The sequence below is a fragment of the Rhea pennata genome, chromosome 17 (genome assembly GCF_028389875.1).
Source record: "Rhea pennata isolate bPtePen1 chromosome 17, bPtePen1.pri, whole genome shotgun sequence".
Taxonomy (NCBI): Eukaryota; Metazoa; Chordata; class Aves; order Rheiformes; family Rheidae; genus Rhea; species Rhea pennata.
Genome location: NC_084679.1, coordinates 11,802,075 through 11,819,432, shown reverse-complemented (window position 1 = coordinate 11,819,432; position 17,358 = coordinate 11,802,075). Strand labels below are relative to the sequence as shown.

General features: G+C 40.4%; 1 protein-coding gene across 1 annotated transcript in view; it reads right to left on the bottom strand.

The window, feature by feature from the left end:
• Positions 1–434: 434 nt before the first annotated feature.
• RSPH14 (radial spoke head 14 homolog) overlaps positions 435–17,358 on the bottom strand; it is a 96,312-nt gene continuing 79,388 nt past the window's right edge. The window contains exons 4-6 of the mRNA XM_062589941.1: positions 2,664–2,889; positions 1,206–1,342; positions 435–676 (exon numbers count right to left, since the gene is read on the bottom strand). Coding sequence (XP_062445925.1) covers positions 435–676; positions 1,206–1,342; positions 2,664–2,889 — 605 coding nt within the window. The remainder of the gene's footprint in view (positions 677–1,205; positions 1,343–2,663; positions 2,890–17,358) is intronic.

Sequence of the window (17,358 nt, the reverse complement as noted above, 5' to 3'; positions counted from 1 at the left end):
ATTGCTATCGGTAGTTAGGACAATTTCCTAGCATAGACAAGACTGCTGGAGAAGTTAATTATGACCCTGTCTTGTTTCAAATAATTAGTCACTGATTAATGTTTGATAGGATGAAATAATGAAAAAAAAAAAAAGGGGGAAGAGAATATTATGAAGAAAACAAAAAGGACCCCTATCTTGTATCACAGGAAGATCTTGATATCTCCAGAAATAACTTCTAGGGAAGAATTCTAGACTTCCTCGCTTTTTTTCCCCTCATTGTTCTATTTATGGCCTGTCATAGATATGAAACTGTTGACAAGTGGCATTTCAGGAGGAACTGGTCCAGAGTAACTGAGGAAGAGAGTTTTGTTTTTGAAGGTCTCATATACTAGTGCAACTCTTACAACAAGATAACAACAGAGGGCAATAGATCTCTATGAAATATCATGTCTTCAGAAAGGTTTCCACTTGATGACTCGGATGGCAATGTTGGCTGCGTTTTTCACCGCCTCAGAGGGGTCATTCAGACACTGCTGAAACGTGTCTACGTGATCTAGGAGTGTCTTGCGGCCCTCGGGTAACTCAGCCAGCATGGTGAGGGTTTTGATCGCGCTCAGGCGGGCTTTGCTGGTTTCCCCAGCAACCAACTTCAGTAAAAGTGGAATGGCTTCAGCACCTAGAGCTAAGTATTTCCCTGTGGAAAAATAAACTGGCTTTACAATGTGTTATGGTACATACAATACAATGTGCATTATTGCCTGTAATCAAACAAACTTTTGAATTGTCACTTTTGACTCCCTGCCAGCTACACCTCTGAACACCCCAGAGTGTGGAGTGCAAAGTGGTTGGGTGTGCTTTTCCACTGAAGACCAGAGCTAACTGCCAGCTCTATATTTTCTAGGAAAAAAAAAAATTCTTAATTAACTTAATTTGCCTTCTACTTTTTTCCCCTCTGGAGCAGCACTATGAAGGCAAATGGCATACATGTCGTAGAGGTTTCTCCTCTTGACCTACTTGAAGTGAATGAAATGCCAGATGCATTGTAGTCCCTAGATACTATCAGGTGAACGAAGTTGCTGAAGACAGATTTAAAGATATGTCCTACTCTTACAACTTCTTCAACAACTTTAACACTACTGGAAACTGAAGGCTATTTTGTTATTAGGTTGCCTTAGAATGGGATTCCAGAAAGCATCCTTAGCAGAACTGCCTCTTTCTCTCACCCTGAGGTGTAACGGTAGCAAACATCAGTGCTCCTGTTGCACTGGCTTGGACTTCAGGCTCTGCATCTTCTAACAGGCTCACCAGCACAGGAATAACGTCTTCTTCACATACCATGTTTTTTCCCTCTGGATGGATACTGTGCAGAAGAGATGGTTAAGTTGCTTTCTTGAACTTTGCTTCCAGACTTGCTATTACCTACAGCCTCTCCCCTTGCCCACCTCCTGCAGCCATCCTTCATTTCATGATAAGAGTGCTGACACGGGCCTCCTCTCTGTTCTCTTTTGAGTCAAAATGCCCTGAATGTTAGAGAGATGGTAAGTACCATTGCCCAGTCACAAACACAAGAGAAAGGATGTTTGTTTTTCACTAGTATGTGTTAAATCTGCTTGCAGATACAGCATTGATGCTGCTCTACTAATCTGTGTGTGTGTTTAACATTTTTTTTTTTTAGGAAATTATTTTTAGGTAGTTTTTGCATCTTTTTTACTTTCTTTCATGCACTGAAGATGGACAAGGGCCAGGATGCAGCTGGAAGTGTGCTGATAGTCCTAATGGCCATGATGCTAGACGTCTGACTGTTGAACCCTGTACAGATTTAAACCAACTGCTAAATTTGGGGTCTGCAGGGAATTCTTTCCCTGGGTAAGTTTTAACACTTTCTTTCTGCCCTCTGTAATGTGAGGAATATTTAACATGGTCCAAGTACTGCAGAGACCTATTCCTCATATTCCTGGTCCATTCCTACTTTCTTTCTATGACTTATTATATCAATAGTTTCTTCTGCTATAAGACCTTGTATTGTTATAGGACAGTAAGAAGTGTTTTGTGACAGCTGGTATATAAGCCAGATGGATGATCTGCAGATCTTTTTATGCAGGACAACTGTTGAGCAATTTGATCTGTGATTGTGGGATGCAGTGGACTCAAGTGGTACCTTTCATCCAGTGCTTGATACACAGACTAAATACAGAGACTGCTCTTTCTAATCCATCACTGATACATGTAGCAGCTGGTGTCAGAAAACTATTTCTTTTTTCAATTACATTGATAATTTACCCTGACCCTTAATAATTTTTTGAGAGAGAACTGTTGTGAAAAAAAATGGGGGGGGGGGAAAGCTTCTCTCTACCTTTAAGTGATCAGAATCCTGGTTTTACACCAGAACTTTTTTTTTCCAGCAGTAGTATGCCAGGAAAATCCTGATTTCACTAGAATATAGAAGACATATTGGAGGAGAAGGAATACTACTCCTCATCAGCATCTGCTTCCCTGAATGATTTAAAGCAGTTAGGATTTTAGAAGTTTCTCTCTATGTGTGCAGCTAGGCTGACATTGCTTTACATACAAAAGGTGACAGGTTCAATGTCATAGTGGAATACAACCATGAACTAATGAACTTGATAAGTTATGAGATGGGTATTTTCTTGAGGATATGTATTATACACAGATTTCTTTACCTGATGCCTAACAGGACCCAAGCTGCTTTGCTTCTGATGGCTGCTGATGAATGTGTGAGCTTTTGCTTCAGGATGGTAATGGCACCACTTGCTAGAGCTTCAAAAGCCTCCACGCACAGACAGTTGGCGAGTGTGTCTAGGATTAGCTCCTGGATTTCATCCAATTCAGTCTTCAATTTAAATACAAGTGAGGGAATCAAGCCGGCTTGCAGTATGCCTACAGCCCCTGCAGAAGCAGACAGAGAAGGACCATGGGTTAAAGTGTGAGTGCATTTACTACTTCTACCTGCACTTTAAATTTTTGAGTAGGATAAAAATACACATGGTAAGTCTTCCTTACACAAATGTGGAATTGAGACACAGAAACTAGTTTAACACTAGGCTGCTCACAGGTGCCATGCTGGCATTGCTTCCTCAGGCTTTACTTAGAAAATTTCAAATCTTTTAGTGTTCTCCATCTGCTGGAATTTTCTCAACATTTTCTTCATTATTTTGTACATGATCATATGCAAGGATGAGTGACGTCTTCCAGACTGAGCATTTTTCTAGCAGTCTTGGAAAGACATCAGCCCAGGTAATGCTCACAATGACAATTGCTCTAATGTTTCCAGTTTCCTCCACTATAATATTTCTCCCTACAGTTCCTCTTGCTACGCAAATTTATAACAGAAATAGCTGCAAGGTATCTTCTGTCCAACCTTCCAAACTTTTCTCTACAGGAACAGGTGCTAAGAGGGGCTGAGATGTAATCCTTTAGAGTCAGTGCTTTGAGATCATTCTCTCTTATGGTTTATCCTGGGGAAGCCAAGGTTTTGTAAGCCAACAGCTTCCTCACATGTTTCTTTGCAGTAATTCTATCCTGGAAGCAATCTGAATTTTGACCTTTCCAGCAGTCAGTCCTCTTGCACTATTTTGTAAAGGTAGTAGTATCAAAGGTAGAGTGATTGTGATCTGCCTGGCAAGTGATGGCTTTGCTATGAGCAAGGGACTGACTTATTCTATTTCTTACACAATACTAAGTCAACGTGGAAACAGCAGTGCCATGGGAAAGCAAAAAGCAGAACGTACTGTCCACAAATAACTGTATGAAAACAAAATTCTCCAGCTGTCTTGTTGCTAAGACCAGTTCTTCAGTTGCTAAGAGAAATGTGGCTTCATCTGAAGTGATTCATATATGGTTAGAAAAGGACATTTTGTGGCTAAGAGTCATTAAGGTATTTCCAAAAAAAATCTCCCCAGTCAAGGAAAAGGCAAATAGGAAAGGGATTTTAATGGTCTTTGATAGCACATGGGAGAAGTCCTCAACTTGCCAGCCAGGCTGAGAAACATGACTCTTAATCTAATCTAGAGGTTATTTTGTTGTACATATATTCCTGAGGTTTTACTGACATTGAATAATTTATTATTTTGTTAATTTATTAGGATCCATTTTACTAATGCAGATGCAATGAAATGCCCCAGGGTGATATTATTACAGATTTTTCCTACCCGTGCTACATCTGGAGGTCAGTTGCTGTGAAAATTCAGATAAGTAATTACGAAAAACAGATTCATTTTAAAACATAATGTTTTAAAATAAAACCCTTTTCCTTGTGCCAGAAAGGCACCATGGGGAAATAAAGTGACTAAATGTTATCTTTGATCCTATGGTGCTGTGTATCACTAGATGAGGGTGGCATTGCAATAGCAGGAAAAAAAAAGGAAGGTCTCAGAAAGGTCTCTGAAAAAGAAGCAAAGCTTGCACAGCTGTCTCCGTCATTCAGCATTAAATCCCTTGACAGATGGGTTATAGGTTTTAAGATTATAGGTTATAGATTACAGATACAGACAGATTAGAGGTGGGTTAGACAACAGTAAAGATACGGCTGGGAAGACTCCCTGCCTTATGGAGTCCAAGGTGGCAAGGAAGCCACAAGAGAACTGCTGTCATGGACACAGCTTAAAGCAGCCCCAGATGACTACAAGTTCCATCCAGAACTGATTTAGCCATGTATCCCAACGGTCTTCTGAAATAACCCAGGAAAGACAAGATTTTTCAAAACCAGCTTGTAAAACTCCTACCGGAGTTTGTCATGAAAAGAAACTATATGACCTTTCTGCATGAGACTGGGATTCTCAGACTGCTCACACCGTCACCACTCACACTTACAAACTCTGGGATGCCTTAGAAATAAGTACAAACTCAAAATTTGTGGGTGAAGAGGATATAGTTCCAGAGAAAGAGTAGTGGATTAGAGGTGATGGACTCATAAGCTAACGTTCCTGTAACCAGTGCCTAGTTCTTGTGTGGTTGCTTTCCCAGACGATCTGTGATATTTTCAAACCAAAACCATAACCGGATATTTGACCTTAAAGTAATTTCTTTCTTTCCAGATAAAATAACATGCTGAATGCAAATGTAACTGAGAGTAAAAAGGACTGAAGTTTAAAGCTCCACACTCCTCTAGAGCCTTTGCGTAGCTCTAATTCACACCAGTGCCAATCTTCCTTGGATTAGGGTCACACCGTAAGCGTTATCGTTTCCTAAGCAAACACTGGTTCTGGCGCAGAGTGGTCAGCGTTCTGGCTTGCGTCTGGAAAGCCGTTGCTTGCTTTAATTTTTCATCTTTCTGTCACTACTGTTGCTATACCATTCTGGCTCCCTTTCTCACACTGCTGCACATACTTTTTTTCCAGACAGGTTGCCATTACTATTTTTTGCACTTGCCTTCAAATATTTAATAGGCATTTTTTAACGCATCATCTTCACTTTCATTTTTCCTTTCCTGTACTTCCTTCTTTTTCAGGCCTTCCTTGTTGACTTTCTTTTGATAACTCCTGATCACCATATTCCCTATATCTAGTATCAGCATCCATTGTTCATATTTCTATATCTCTACCTTTTGCTTCTCTTCTCTACACGTTTTACTGAAGTATTCAGCTAGACAGGGCCACTTTCACTGGCCCTTGAGTTTGTTTCTTCCAGTTAATGTTTACTGACCTTCCTCGACTCAGTCATCTCTCATTCATTGTATTTGCCCTTTATGTCTTGTCTTTGGTGCTACCCTTTGCTATGGCACTGTGATTCTGAGTACAAAATATACATCAAAGCCTCTATGTCTTTCCGTTTCAATAAGCTGGCAAGACTATGCACAGAGCATTGTCTAGGACAGCTTTTGTTCTGGAATGACAACAAATAGCATTTATTTTGTGGTCAGAGATCCTCATGTAGCTAGCTGATGCTTCTCTTGTATGAGCACTCTGGCTGTTTTCATTTTGTTAATATGTTTTATTTTATCAGGCCAGGTCTCTGTACCAAGAACTTTCTCATCTACTGTGTTTTTTTTTGTTTTTTTGTTTTTTTGTTTTTTTTTTAAGCTGCACTGTCTGAAATGCCGTGATGCTACTAGAGGGAGCTTCCCAGGTACAAACATAGAAATAAAGATGGATTGTTTGACCTTGTCAAGAGTCTCGATGTGGTGAAAAGAAACGAGGGTGGAAAGACCATCAGCCAAAAAAAGAAAAAAAAAAAAAAAAAGGAAAAACAAAGGAGAGACAGACAGACAGACAGACAGAGACAATACCTAATAGGGAGACTGAAATTTCCAGGTGGAAATTCATCACGGTTTTCCCAAGGGAACTAAAAGGGAAAATGTCTAGGGAGGTGAAAAGAGTGGAGACATCATCTGCTTGAGAGTTGCATGTAAATTTGAGCATTCTTAGATCCTTGCATCTTACTGTCCAAGCAACAGGAGGGGAAGGTAAGCTGGTGGTTCTAGTAGTCCTATACCAAAAAATGCAGCGGCATACTGAGGATCTTGACTTTTCATTGAAATACTGCCTGTCAGTATTCAATATATTGAAACACTGAAAACTGAGGGTGATTTATGTATTGTTGAGCATATTCCAGATCTACTGGGAAAAGTGAAGTACTGGGGAAAAAAACATGTTTTCAAAATGCAAGTAGTTGTATTTGCAGTTGCATAGTTAAAATTATTATTGATCTGTTTTTCTGAGAACTTGTAATCTCCCTTGGGCTGCTTTTTATCTCAGCACTCATCCCTTCCTCCTCATAGCCCTCTGGCTACTCGTATTCTCCCCCTCCTGCCTCTTTCTTCAAATAGACCCAAAGAGAAGTCGCATTTATTCTGTTCTCTCAGTATAGCCCCAGGGCATGTAAACAAATTAAATTTTGTAGGAGACAAAGGAGTCATTTATGGCACATAACAGTAGTGTTTTGTCTGTTGTTTTTGGTTTTTTTTTTTCCTAATTACATAAAGCAATTAAATAGCATTACAAGCCCCTTTCCTTACAAATGTCAATTTTCAACTCAAAGCCATTTGAACGTTTGTTTTAATAAGAAGCATGTGCTTCATGTGTTGCTGCAAAGTGGTGCACAGCATAGTATAATATAGAATATAATACGTAAACACAGATTCTGTATCACACGAATGTTTCGTTGCTACTGCAGACGTCCCTTTGGGATGTTCAGACAACTATCAGAAACGCACAGTAACGGCATTTCAGCCTGGGAGGGAGCAGATGAAAAGCAGCAGCGCCAGCCGCAGCGGGAGCACATATCCGAGCGTGGCATCGTGCTGCGCGGTGACACATCCAGCGCGCGGCAGCTGCGAGTCCAGCGTGGGAGCTCCCGAGCCGTGAGCAGGAGCCAAGCGATGCTGACGAGCTCCCTCGGCCCAGCAGCTCTCTCGTTAGCACTGCGCTGGTTTAGCACCACCATTTGCGAGGTATCGGTGTCCACCAAACGAGCGAGTGCTAGCGTATGTTACGCACATTCGCAACGCTGTGCGGCCGGCGTGATTTCTTCCTGAGAGCTGAGATGCAGCAGCAGCTCCTTCCCCAGCTCACCTTCCCTCATCGCTCCTTGCTCACCGCTGTTTAGATTGAAAAAAGTATTTTAATCTTTTGACTCCCTGAGAAGACTTCTGAGTCATCAGTCACAAGAGCATAGTTTGAGAATCCTGTAGTAGCTAATTTAGTGTTAAGACTCAGCACGTAGAGACTCAAGTGTTTCCAGCATTAAGGCTGTGTCATGGAGCAGATTAAATGTAACAATATTGTAAATCTGGGCTAAAATGTCTTTCCAGCAGGTTTGGAGCAGGAGCTAGGCCACAACAGATGAAAAGGAACTCACCTGCCTAAACCCCTTCTGCTTTACCAAGCTGCTAACTGAATAGAAAAATTCTGTTGACATCTTTGAAAGTCAGAATATTTTCTTCTTCTTTGCAGCAACATTTCTGTGTCTGTTTTTAATTAATATTTTAACAAGAATAAACATGATGGTTTTTTTGCATCTTGAGTATAAGCACCGATATCCTTTGCAGTGTTTTTATTTTGCCTACGAGAACTCCAGCTGCTTGCATCTCCTGTATAAATAATCTCCCCTAAGCTTTCTAAATTTCAAACTTAATACGTAGATATATTCATGATCACCCAATATATCTCTCTGTGTGAGAATGCATGTGCATAACTATAATATGCATTAGGTTGATCGTACATGTATATTGATCACACACAAATTAGGACATTTCTCAGCTTTTTTTTTTCTCTGACATAGAACCTTTCCCTTATTCAGAGAAAGATTATAAAATACTGTAAAAAAAAAAAAGATTGAAAGAAACTCGGAGGAAGGCTAAAGAAGGGAATGTCATCCTGAAGTTTGTTAATTTCCTCTGTAGAAAAGACTTTGCCAAAATGCATTAAGGAAGGAAGATAATCTGACATATGTAGTACTTGCTCCAAAGTCCTCAGATCAATTACTGGAGAGAAAATTAAAGCCTGGACACAACTACTCCTGAAGAGCTGTGCGTCAGCCATGAGCTGCTACTCAACTTCAGATATGTCAGGTCAAAAATTCCCTTTTTTTCCTGCTGGTGAGTAATCGAGACATGCAACCATAAGATGAGAGTAAAAGTGCATCATTTTACCATAAAAGAAGCTAATGACATCACTGCTGCTACAAGTACCTGCCACGAATTACAGCATTCTCAGAAAATAATGACTTTAGTGAGTGTAAACAAAATAAATACGTTCAAAAGAGAATGTGGACTGGCAAATCTGAAAATGCTAACATAAATGCTGGATTTTATATTTCCTTAAATGCCAAGCACGTAGATCAAGAGTGCTGAAAGTGTTAACAACTATGATAGCAAGCCTCAATCATGGATACAGAAAGGCAACTAGAGTGTTACCAGTTAATCATGTGCATATGATTATCACTTATATGGCAGTAACTTCCAGAGATTCCCTCTGAGCAAGGTCTGCTCCGTCGCAGAGGCTCGTTGTCAAGATGTGTGAAACATGGCTCTTTCCCTAAATAGATTATGGCTGGATGGTGAGAAGTGCAGGATGAAATTTAAGAAATCTTGTTGTTAATTATCTTAAATTTCTGGGTTTTACCATAAGACTATATTTGTGCAACTAGACTTCTGTGTTGCAAAACAGCATTGCCTTGCAAAAATGACAGAATTTTATGGCTACAGGAACTTAATTTACAATTCTAAAATAATACCTTAGTTATTTAAAAAAATTGTTTGCAGCTAGTGAATTAACCTCACATATGCATGCTCAGATATAAAAGAGTAGTCATTTTGTCAATGTTGTTCCTTAGGAACAACATGTAATTAATATAGAGAAAATATTCTCTAACATCTATAGTGTAACTGAATTGCAAGTAATCAGAAACAAGTGTATATGAAGAAGAAAGTTTCCTGCATAGATTTGATTATACTACTGTCAAAAATTAAATCAAAATGAGAGGATTAGAGGAACATAGTATCTGTATTTAATCATGTGTCTGATACAGAGGCTGAAGTGAATTTTAGCTTGAAAACTAACTTGAATCACCTTGGCTATATGAACCATTGCACAGACTGAAAACTCACTGAACAACTGTGAATAGTGGTAAAAGAGAACAGGAGGAGGTTAAAAAAAAATTGGTTCCACTGTAGATATGCTTCTTTTTTAGATTTGTATCACTGTTAGAGAGGCATGAGGTTTATTTTCCTCTAACTACTTTTTAAAATGACTGGAGAAAAATTCAAAGAAGAAGAAACTGGAGAAACTGAAGTGTTGGCAAAGCTCCACTGGCTGTATCTGCTGACCTAGCACCCTGGCAAAGCTGCACTAAGTTAGCTGAGTTTGTTTATGCTACAGTTTGCACTGCTTACACGGGTGCCAAGCTGTGCATAGTAGCATGGTTGCAACCGATAAAATATTTAGAAAAAGAAGCATATAGTAGCATAGGTGAGTGAGATCCTCTTCTGCTCAAGTGCTTCAAAATTCTTGGCAATTTTGTTCACCATGAGACTAGAAGGCGCACGTGCCCCTGGACGCTTGCCCAACGGAGCTGTATGGAAAGGACGAGCAATTCCCCACAGTCCACTCGTGCCTGCCATCTTCCAGATCCAACCGTTTATATGGAGAGTCAAGTTTCTAAAGCAAATTTATACTGCTCAATGAAAACACTGTTCTGCTCTGAATGTGGTTCTACGATAGCGGCCAGTATTTGTAGCCTATACTTTACTTCCAGCAGCGAAAAATTCTTAGATCTTAATTGATCACGTGGCTGGTGAGGGTGTGGGCTGTTTCGTGGACGCTTTGATTTGTTACTTGCAGTGTGTCCTGGTAAATGATGCTCTTGGCTTGAGAACCTTCTTCCCCCAGTGAGCCATAAATCACAGACGTGTGCTGGAAGGAGTCTATTGCAAATGGGCAGAAACCTTAACAGTATACACATTCACTGACCAGAGGTGCATTCCTGAACGAGGGTCTTTAAGAGAATGAATGAGGATGTTCTTGTAAAAAGACTTTTTCTTATTATTTTTTGTAAAAGCGCAGTAGGACCTGAGCCACAAGTGCAGTGAAATGAACCTGTTACTTCACCTGGACTAAAATACTAGGTCTAGCTTCTACAAGCACACCAGATTTAGCATAGGCACTTCAGTAGGGGTGTTAATGTGCTTAGTTTTAAGAATATTATATACAGCATAGTCAAACCGCTGAGGCCTTAAGCAGAAATGGAGAATCATATTTGCCACCATTATAGTAGATACCAGAATCTATCGCATATGCCGTTAGACATAGATTAAAATGGCAGTAATTTCTAATGCTTTTTAAAATACCACTGTGATAATTAACTCTGAAAACTACATTAGTTGAAAGATTTGACAGAGTGTTTATCAATTTAATCGGTTTGTTTGTTAAGTAAGCTTAGCATAATGCACTTTGCCCATTTTATCGATTCTACCAGCCAGTCAGTTAGTAAGCAAGTGATTCAGACAGCTACATGTAGGTTTATTCAGCTTAGGGTTAAAATTTAGCCATTCTGGCCACCTAGGGTTTCTGAGATGTCTGCCTGGGACTGTCAGTTTTGACATAAGACTTGCAGGACACTTGGTCATTTCTAGACTGCAGCCGGAGGCAAGAGGGGACGCCCTCGGACGCTGCAAATGGCCCTAGAGACCTGTACGTGGGGGCTGCATAGCTTCCTGAGCCTCTTCCATTTGTCATTTGAATGGATCTTGTGCATGTCAGGGACAGAGCAAAAACTCTTTTAAAGAAGAATAGTAAATCACAAAAATCAGAAGTCTCATTTACTAAATTATCCATTTATCACCAATATAGTCATCGAACTGGCTCCTTTACAGTTTTTCACTCCTCTGCCTAAAAGTGCTTCACAAAACAGGTACTGATCAATTATAGGCTAAACTACAACTCTGTGTATCTCCTTTGTACTGCACAAATGGTCACCAGTGGGTTTAGGACTGTGGGAAACGAGGCCCGGATGCTGCCGTACAGGATCACTGGTTCACAGGGAATTTTGGTTGGAAGGACCTCAGGAGTCACCCAGCCCAACTGTCTGCCGTGAGGTACGTATGCAGGAACCTGCTTGTTCACGTAGATACAAAATGAACCATAGGCCAAATATGCAAAAGGCAGAGTTACCTAAACTCAGTTATTAAATCTGAACACAGTCTTCCAAACTCTTCTAGGACTGCTCTGGCATCTAACGTTCTAGTAGTAAAACTACCTGAATGTCTCTAGTTCTCTTTCCACAGCTTTCCAGAATTACCTTTATGTCCTCAAATTAATTTTTCTTTTTTCTTTTTTTTTAAGTACTTATTTCTTATTCCTGTTTATCAGGCATTGGAAAGTAGCACAAAGGACAAACAATAGCACCTGCTAAAATTATAGCTGTATCTCGAGGTTCCAACATGAAGTAGAATTATCATGTGTAAAAGATGCAAAGATATGAAATCCAATTGTACTGGCTTTTTTTACAAGCACCTATTAAAAAATATATAATTCTTTTAAGGGCTAAGTTTGCCATAAGCTGGCAAGAACATCAATGGCAAAAAAAGATTCTAAATCAAGACAACCCCTCTTTTTTTGTTGTTTATTCAGGCAAAAGTTAAACAACAAAACCTAAATGCTTACTTGTGTCCTCAAGTGGGAGAAACCTACTTTCAAGTCACTGCTTCAATGAATATTTAATCATTCATGCAAAGACAAAAACTTTCAAACAGGGAGACTGTAGTGGGGAAGAGGGGGGGGATCCCAAGAATAACCAATAGTCTGTTGCTCAGAAAACAGGTGATCTGAAACTGATATTTTTTGTTTAAAAGCTCTGGTTTCAAACAATGATCACTTTCTGTTGAAAAAAAAGTTTGCTAAAATAATTCCTGGCCTATCTACAGATTTTGAAATCTCAAGTGAGTTTGCCAGGTGTTGACACATTGGTCTTTAGCGGTATACTTTTTTATTTTCAATAATATTTAGTAGGTTTAGATAAGAAATTGCTGTTTGTGGATGCGTTTATAACAGCTACAGAATTAATATCATGTTGTGTGTGCTTCTTAATTACCTACAATTTGGTACATATTTTTGTTTAAAAATGCATTTTATCACAACAAATGAACTGTAAATGGCTTTCACTCAGGATATTTTTCCTGTACTAAATAATTCCCACTTTATTTTTGAGTTAAAGTTTGATATTTTTTTCTCCTTTCCTTTGCCCTTAATATTGGGAAATCAGAAAACGCTATTCTCATTCTCCTGTTCTTTTTCCACAATAATGCAGCCTTGAAGGCCGGATCCTTTACAAGGAACTAACTCCTTTATCTTACTTCACGAAATCTCTGTTTCTAGGTTTCTTCCCGCGGAGGCTCTGAAGCAGTTTGGGCCCACGTATCGATCACACAGCTCCCGGTAAGCGCAGAGGGCTGCGTACAGCGAACCGCGCGGGAGGGCCAGCGCATCCCCAGGGCTCGGCGCGAGCCTCCAAGCAGCTGCCCGCCAACAGCTGGATCTAGTGCTTGCTTTTCTAAACTTGGCTTCAGCGGCAACTGCTGATTCAGCAGTCAAGCCAATGACTGAGAGCTGCAGATATAGTAGGTACATAATAAAAAATACGAAGAAATGTACAGGAGGCACTTACACTTTTAGACTTAGGTTGTTTTTTCTTTTTCTTTTTCTTTTTCTTTTTCTTTTTCTTTTTCTTTTTCTTTTTCTTTTTCTTTTTCTTTTTCTTTTTCTTTTTCTTCTTTTTTTCCTTCTGAAAAAGTAGAGAAGTCCTTCTCTTTAGCTGATTGTGTTATTAGTTGTAAATCACTGTCTGGATTCAAATTCCCAATTAACTCCCATGATTAGATCCGATAGAAAGAGTGAACAGTTGATTTTAAGCCAAGCCCTCAGTCACGAATGATGCAGGACCAAGATACAACAGTGAAATCCTGGTAGAAAATGCATTTTTTGTCCTAAATCATAAAGCCAAAGGAGGTATTCTGGCTGATACCACCTGCTGAAAGATACATTCATGACTTTTTTCCCACCATTTCACAGCCACTGGTGCAAAGCAACAATATGCCAGATAGTTATAAACATCAGATTCCAGTCATCTGCACTTGATGCTATTTTAAACTCTTCCACGTGAGAAAAATGATTAAAAATAAAAATATAGCCTCTTTTTTCATCTCTAAATGTTCTGTTCGGTTCTTCATGCTCAAAGAGAATCACAGACCCCTCTATAAATATCTAGCCTAGATCTACAATTGCTTGTTAAAAAGAGAGTGTTTAGTAGAAAATTGAATGAAATATACAAAATGTCTTTTATTATATTTTTATTACATTCCAGATGTGGCCTCTCAATTTTCCCCTGTATCATTTGGAGATGTACGTTCACCAAGAGCCCTGTATGTGCGTGTATAAACATTTTGATGTTGTCATGGTATAATAAGCGTTAATTGATTAGAAAAATCCCTGTGGGATGTTTGCAAAAATCCCCGTGGGATTTTGCACTTAAGAACACATTTCTGTTTCAGCACTATTATCTTCACACTAAACATGTATGAATGCATTTTGATTGATCCCAAAGAGAAAAAGCAACACTGAAGAGATTTGGCTTTTGGTCAATGAACAGTACTGGAAAGTTGAGTGAAACGTGCAGTCGTGTATTCTTGTAAGCTGCATATTAGATGTTACATATCAACAGTCAAACACAGCTCCCTTCAGATAAAAACCTCTTCTGATTTGGGAAAAAAACCTGTGACTTGCCTTACATTCAGCAGAGAGCAGGAATCCAATGAGATCATCACAATTCCCTCAAGCTACTATTTGTTAACCCATTCATCCCATGAAGTGCTTTTTATGGAACATGGCATGTGATGATTTTCCCAGGCATTTCAGGTATTAAAAGTAATGCAAATTATTCACTTTTAATATGCATTTATGCATTTTCAATCTAACCATATATAAAGAACAAGTTTCAGAGCACTGAGCTTAAGAATTACAATTTTCGTGGTTATCAAATATACCCAATTTGACTTTGGCATTAATTATCTGCACAAGTTATTCTGAGACAAATATTTCTCTTTAGATTCCTATGGAAGCTTGACTACATGTAGTGCAATCAATGCCAGCCGAAAGGCCTGGATTGAAAACTTCCGGGAACAGGACAAGGTGAGATTGAGGAAAATATAGACAGTTGTGCTGATTTACTTTTCATATGAGTCAGGTTTTAGCTGCACCATAAATCCATGGCAAGGTCCCAAACCGTGGTGTTGAAGCAATAACAGCTAAACTCAGAGCAGGACCTGTTCCATTATTCACGCGCTGCATACTCATAATTCTTTCGCTTACAAGATTTGATCTACAGTTAGGTGCCTCCCTCAAAACTGCAAGAAAGCAAGCATTTTGTTATGTCAATCAAAAGTACCAAAAAGCAATGAAATCTGGAGAGAGCATGTCAATGATGATCATCCTACACAGGATGATGGTAGCTGATGCCGTTATTTCTACCAAAGTTGGTCAATGTGTGGAAGATGCTTTTTCTTTTTTCCCCCTGCATGTAAAGTACTATGCTGAAGACACATGTAAGGTGACAGTTTCTATAGTAACTTCTTGTTCTTTATGGAATAGCAGATTAAACCTGTACACCTTGTTATTGTTCTCTTATCCTTCTATCTAGAGTCAGTCAGTTACCACAGATACACTTTTTATTTTATTCCTTTATGAGCATAAGCATACTGGGGTTTTATGCAATTACAAGTAAGAAGTATGTTTGAAAAACAAACAAAAAAAAACTATTAGAATTAAAACATTGATCACTGTCTGAAAATATAAATCCATCAAAAGACACAACTACATTGCTAGATACTAAAGCTAAATTTTCAGAATAAACTTGTAGTACTTTTAAGATGATTATCTTTTTTATTAGGCTAGGGCAAATTTAAGATTCGATTATTATGTTTTTGTTGTGAGAGTAATGCCAGCTATTTAAAGGACATTTTTAAAAAACATTATTATATCAATGAAGTCCCTTGTACAGATGCAAATATATAGGCTAGAATACAATTTTATTTAGAAAATTGGGAATTTCAGTTGTAAACTGCATTAGCCAACGTACATTTACCCTAGCACAGACTATCTACACCAGGAGTTTACCAGAATAACTTTACTACTCTAGATGTACCAGCAAACTCTTCTAATGTGAACAAGACTTATGGTTCTTTACTTAGATGAAAATTTCCCTCACATGGTACACCGATGCTTGGTTCTTGTTTGTGTGCAGGAAGAATACTGCAGCTACACTCTGTTATACATTAAAATATTTCATTATAGTTTGTCAGTGCTGCAGCTCTGCTGATAATATCGGTACTGGAAGTGGTAGGATTTACAGGAATCAGATGCTTTCTGCACCATATTGTATTAGAATTATTGTGGAAAAAATGTCTGCTTTCTGTCTGTGCCTGAGTTTCTCTATTGCTACCTCCAGCAGAAATGCATCAGTAACAAATTAGGACTATGAGATTAGCTGTGCAGACAGAAACCATAGCTATTTGATCAAGGCTGCAGCCCCTACAGTGCAACTAGTATTGTAGTATGACTAAAAGGAAGAAAACACTAGGAAAAACATGAGAAAAAAAGTCAATCCTTTAATGAGGCAAGAAAAAATGTTTCTCTGCACTACTTTTTTTTAAAAAAAAAAGCTGTAGTAAATCAGACAAATGCAAAAGATAGGAAAGAGTGAACGGGAAAAGATGGAGAAAATACAGGCACAGTACCAATAGAAAGGGAAAGATGGAAGAAAGTAGATGGGAACAGTAGATAAATTCCATGTAAGCAGATAAATCTTTTTTTTTTTTCCTCCGTTTTTGATTGCATCATTCCAAACTGCATGCGACTTGGTCGCCCCGCTTCCCTGGCAGCTTCGATAAACCCTGCAAAATTCCCACTGCCAATCTCGGCGCTGGCAGAAGCGCCGCCGCACGCAGCTGCTGCACCCCGCGGGCGGCGGAGGCGGCCAGGCGAAGCGCGCACGGCCGCGCAGGGATGTGCGCGCACCTGGCACAAGGCGCGGGCGCAAGGTAGCTTAGGAGCCGAGGGAGGGACGGGGTAGGGGGGGGACCCCCGAAAACGTCAGCAGCCAGCGCCCGGGCCGCCGCGGAGCCCGGGTGAGGGGCAGGCGGGGCCGCGGGCCCGGCGCGCTCCCCGCGCAGCGCCGCGGCCCCGCTGCGCGCCCGCGGCGGCAGCGCTGCCCCCCGCCGTTGGCGTGGAAACGGGCTCGCTGCCTCCGCCTCCTCCTGCGGGCGCCGGCGCCGCGCTCCCTGCGCAGCCCCGGCGCCGCTGCGCGCTCGCTGAGCACCTCCCCGCCTCACGCCGGGGGGCCGCGGACAAGTGTTCCTATTCCTGCGGCGGGTTTTTCTTTTTCTTTCTTTTTTCCCCCCCTTTTTTTTTGGGGGGGGGGGAGGGAGTTGTTTTATTTCGCAGGGCTGGAGGGAGAAATGAGAGGGGGCAGGTTGGTGCCGCCCGCGTGAGCTGGCGCTCGGGTGCCCGCAGTCGCGGCGGGGCTGCTCGCTGCAACGCGTGATGCTGCCGTGAAGCAGGGCCGAGGGAGCCGGGGCCGCGGCCGTGCGCGCAGCGCGGAGGCTGCCTGCTGCCTGCTCGCTGCTCAAGAGGTGAGTGAGAGTCTGTGCATGTCTTTTTTCTTTTTTTTTTTTTCCTCTTAAATCAGATTAGCCGTTAACATTACCCTCTCCTTGTATTTTCCAAATAAAAAGGCATTTCTAAAGGGAGGAAGGAACCGATGTCGTTTTGAAACAATAAGCCACCGTTTTGCTGAATGAAAGAGAAGATGAATGCCAGTGTGAGCTAGGAATAATTTGCAGTGTGTAGAGAAAAAATTGTAAGGGAGGGG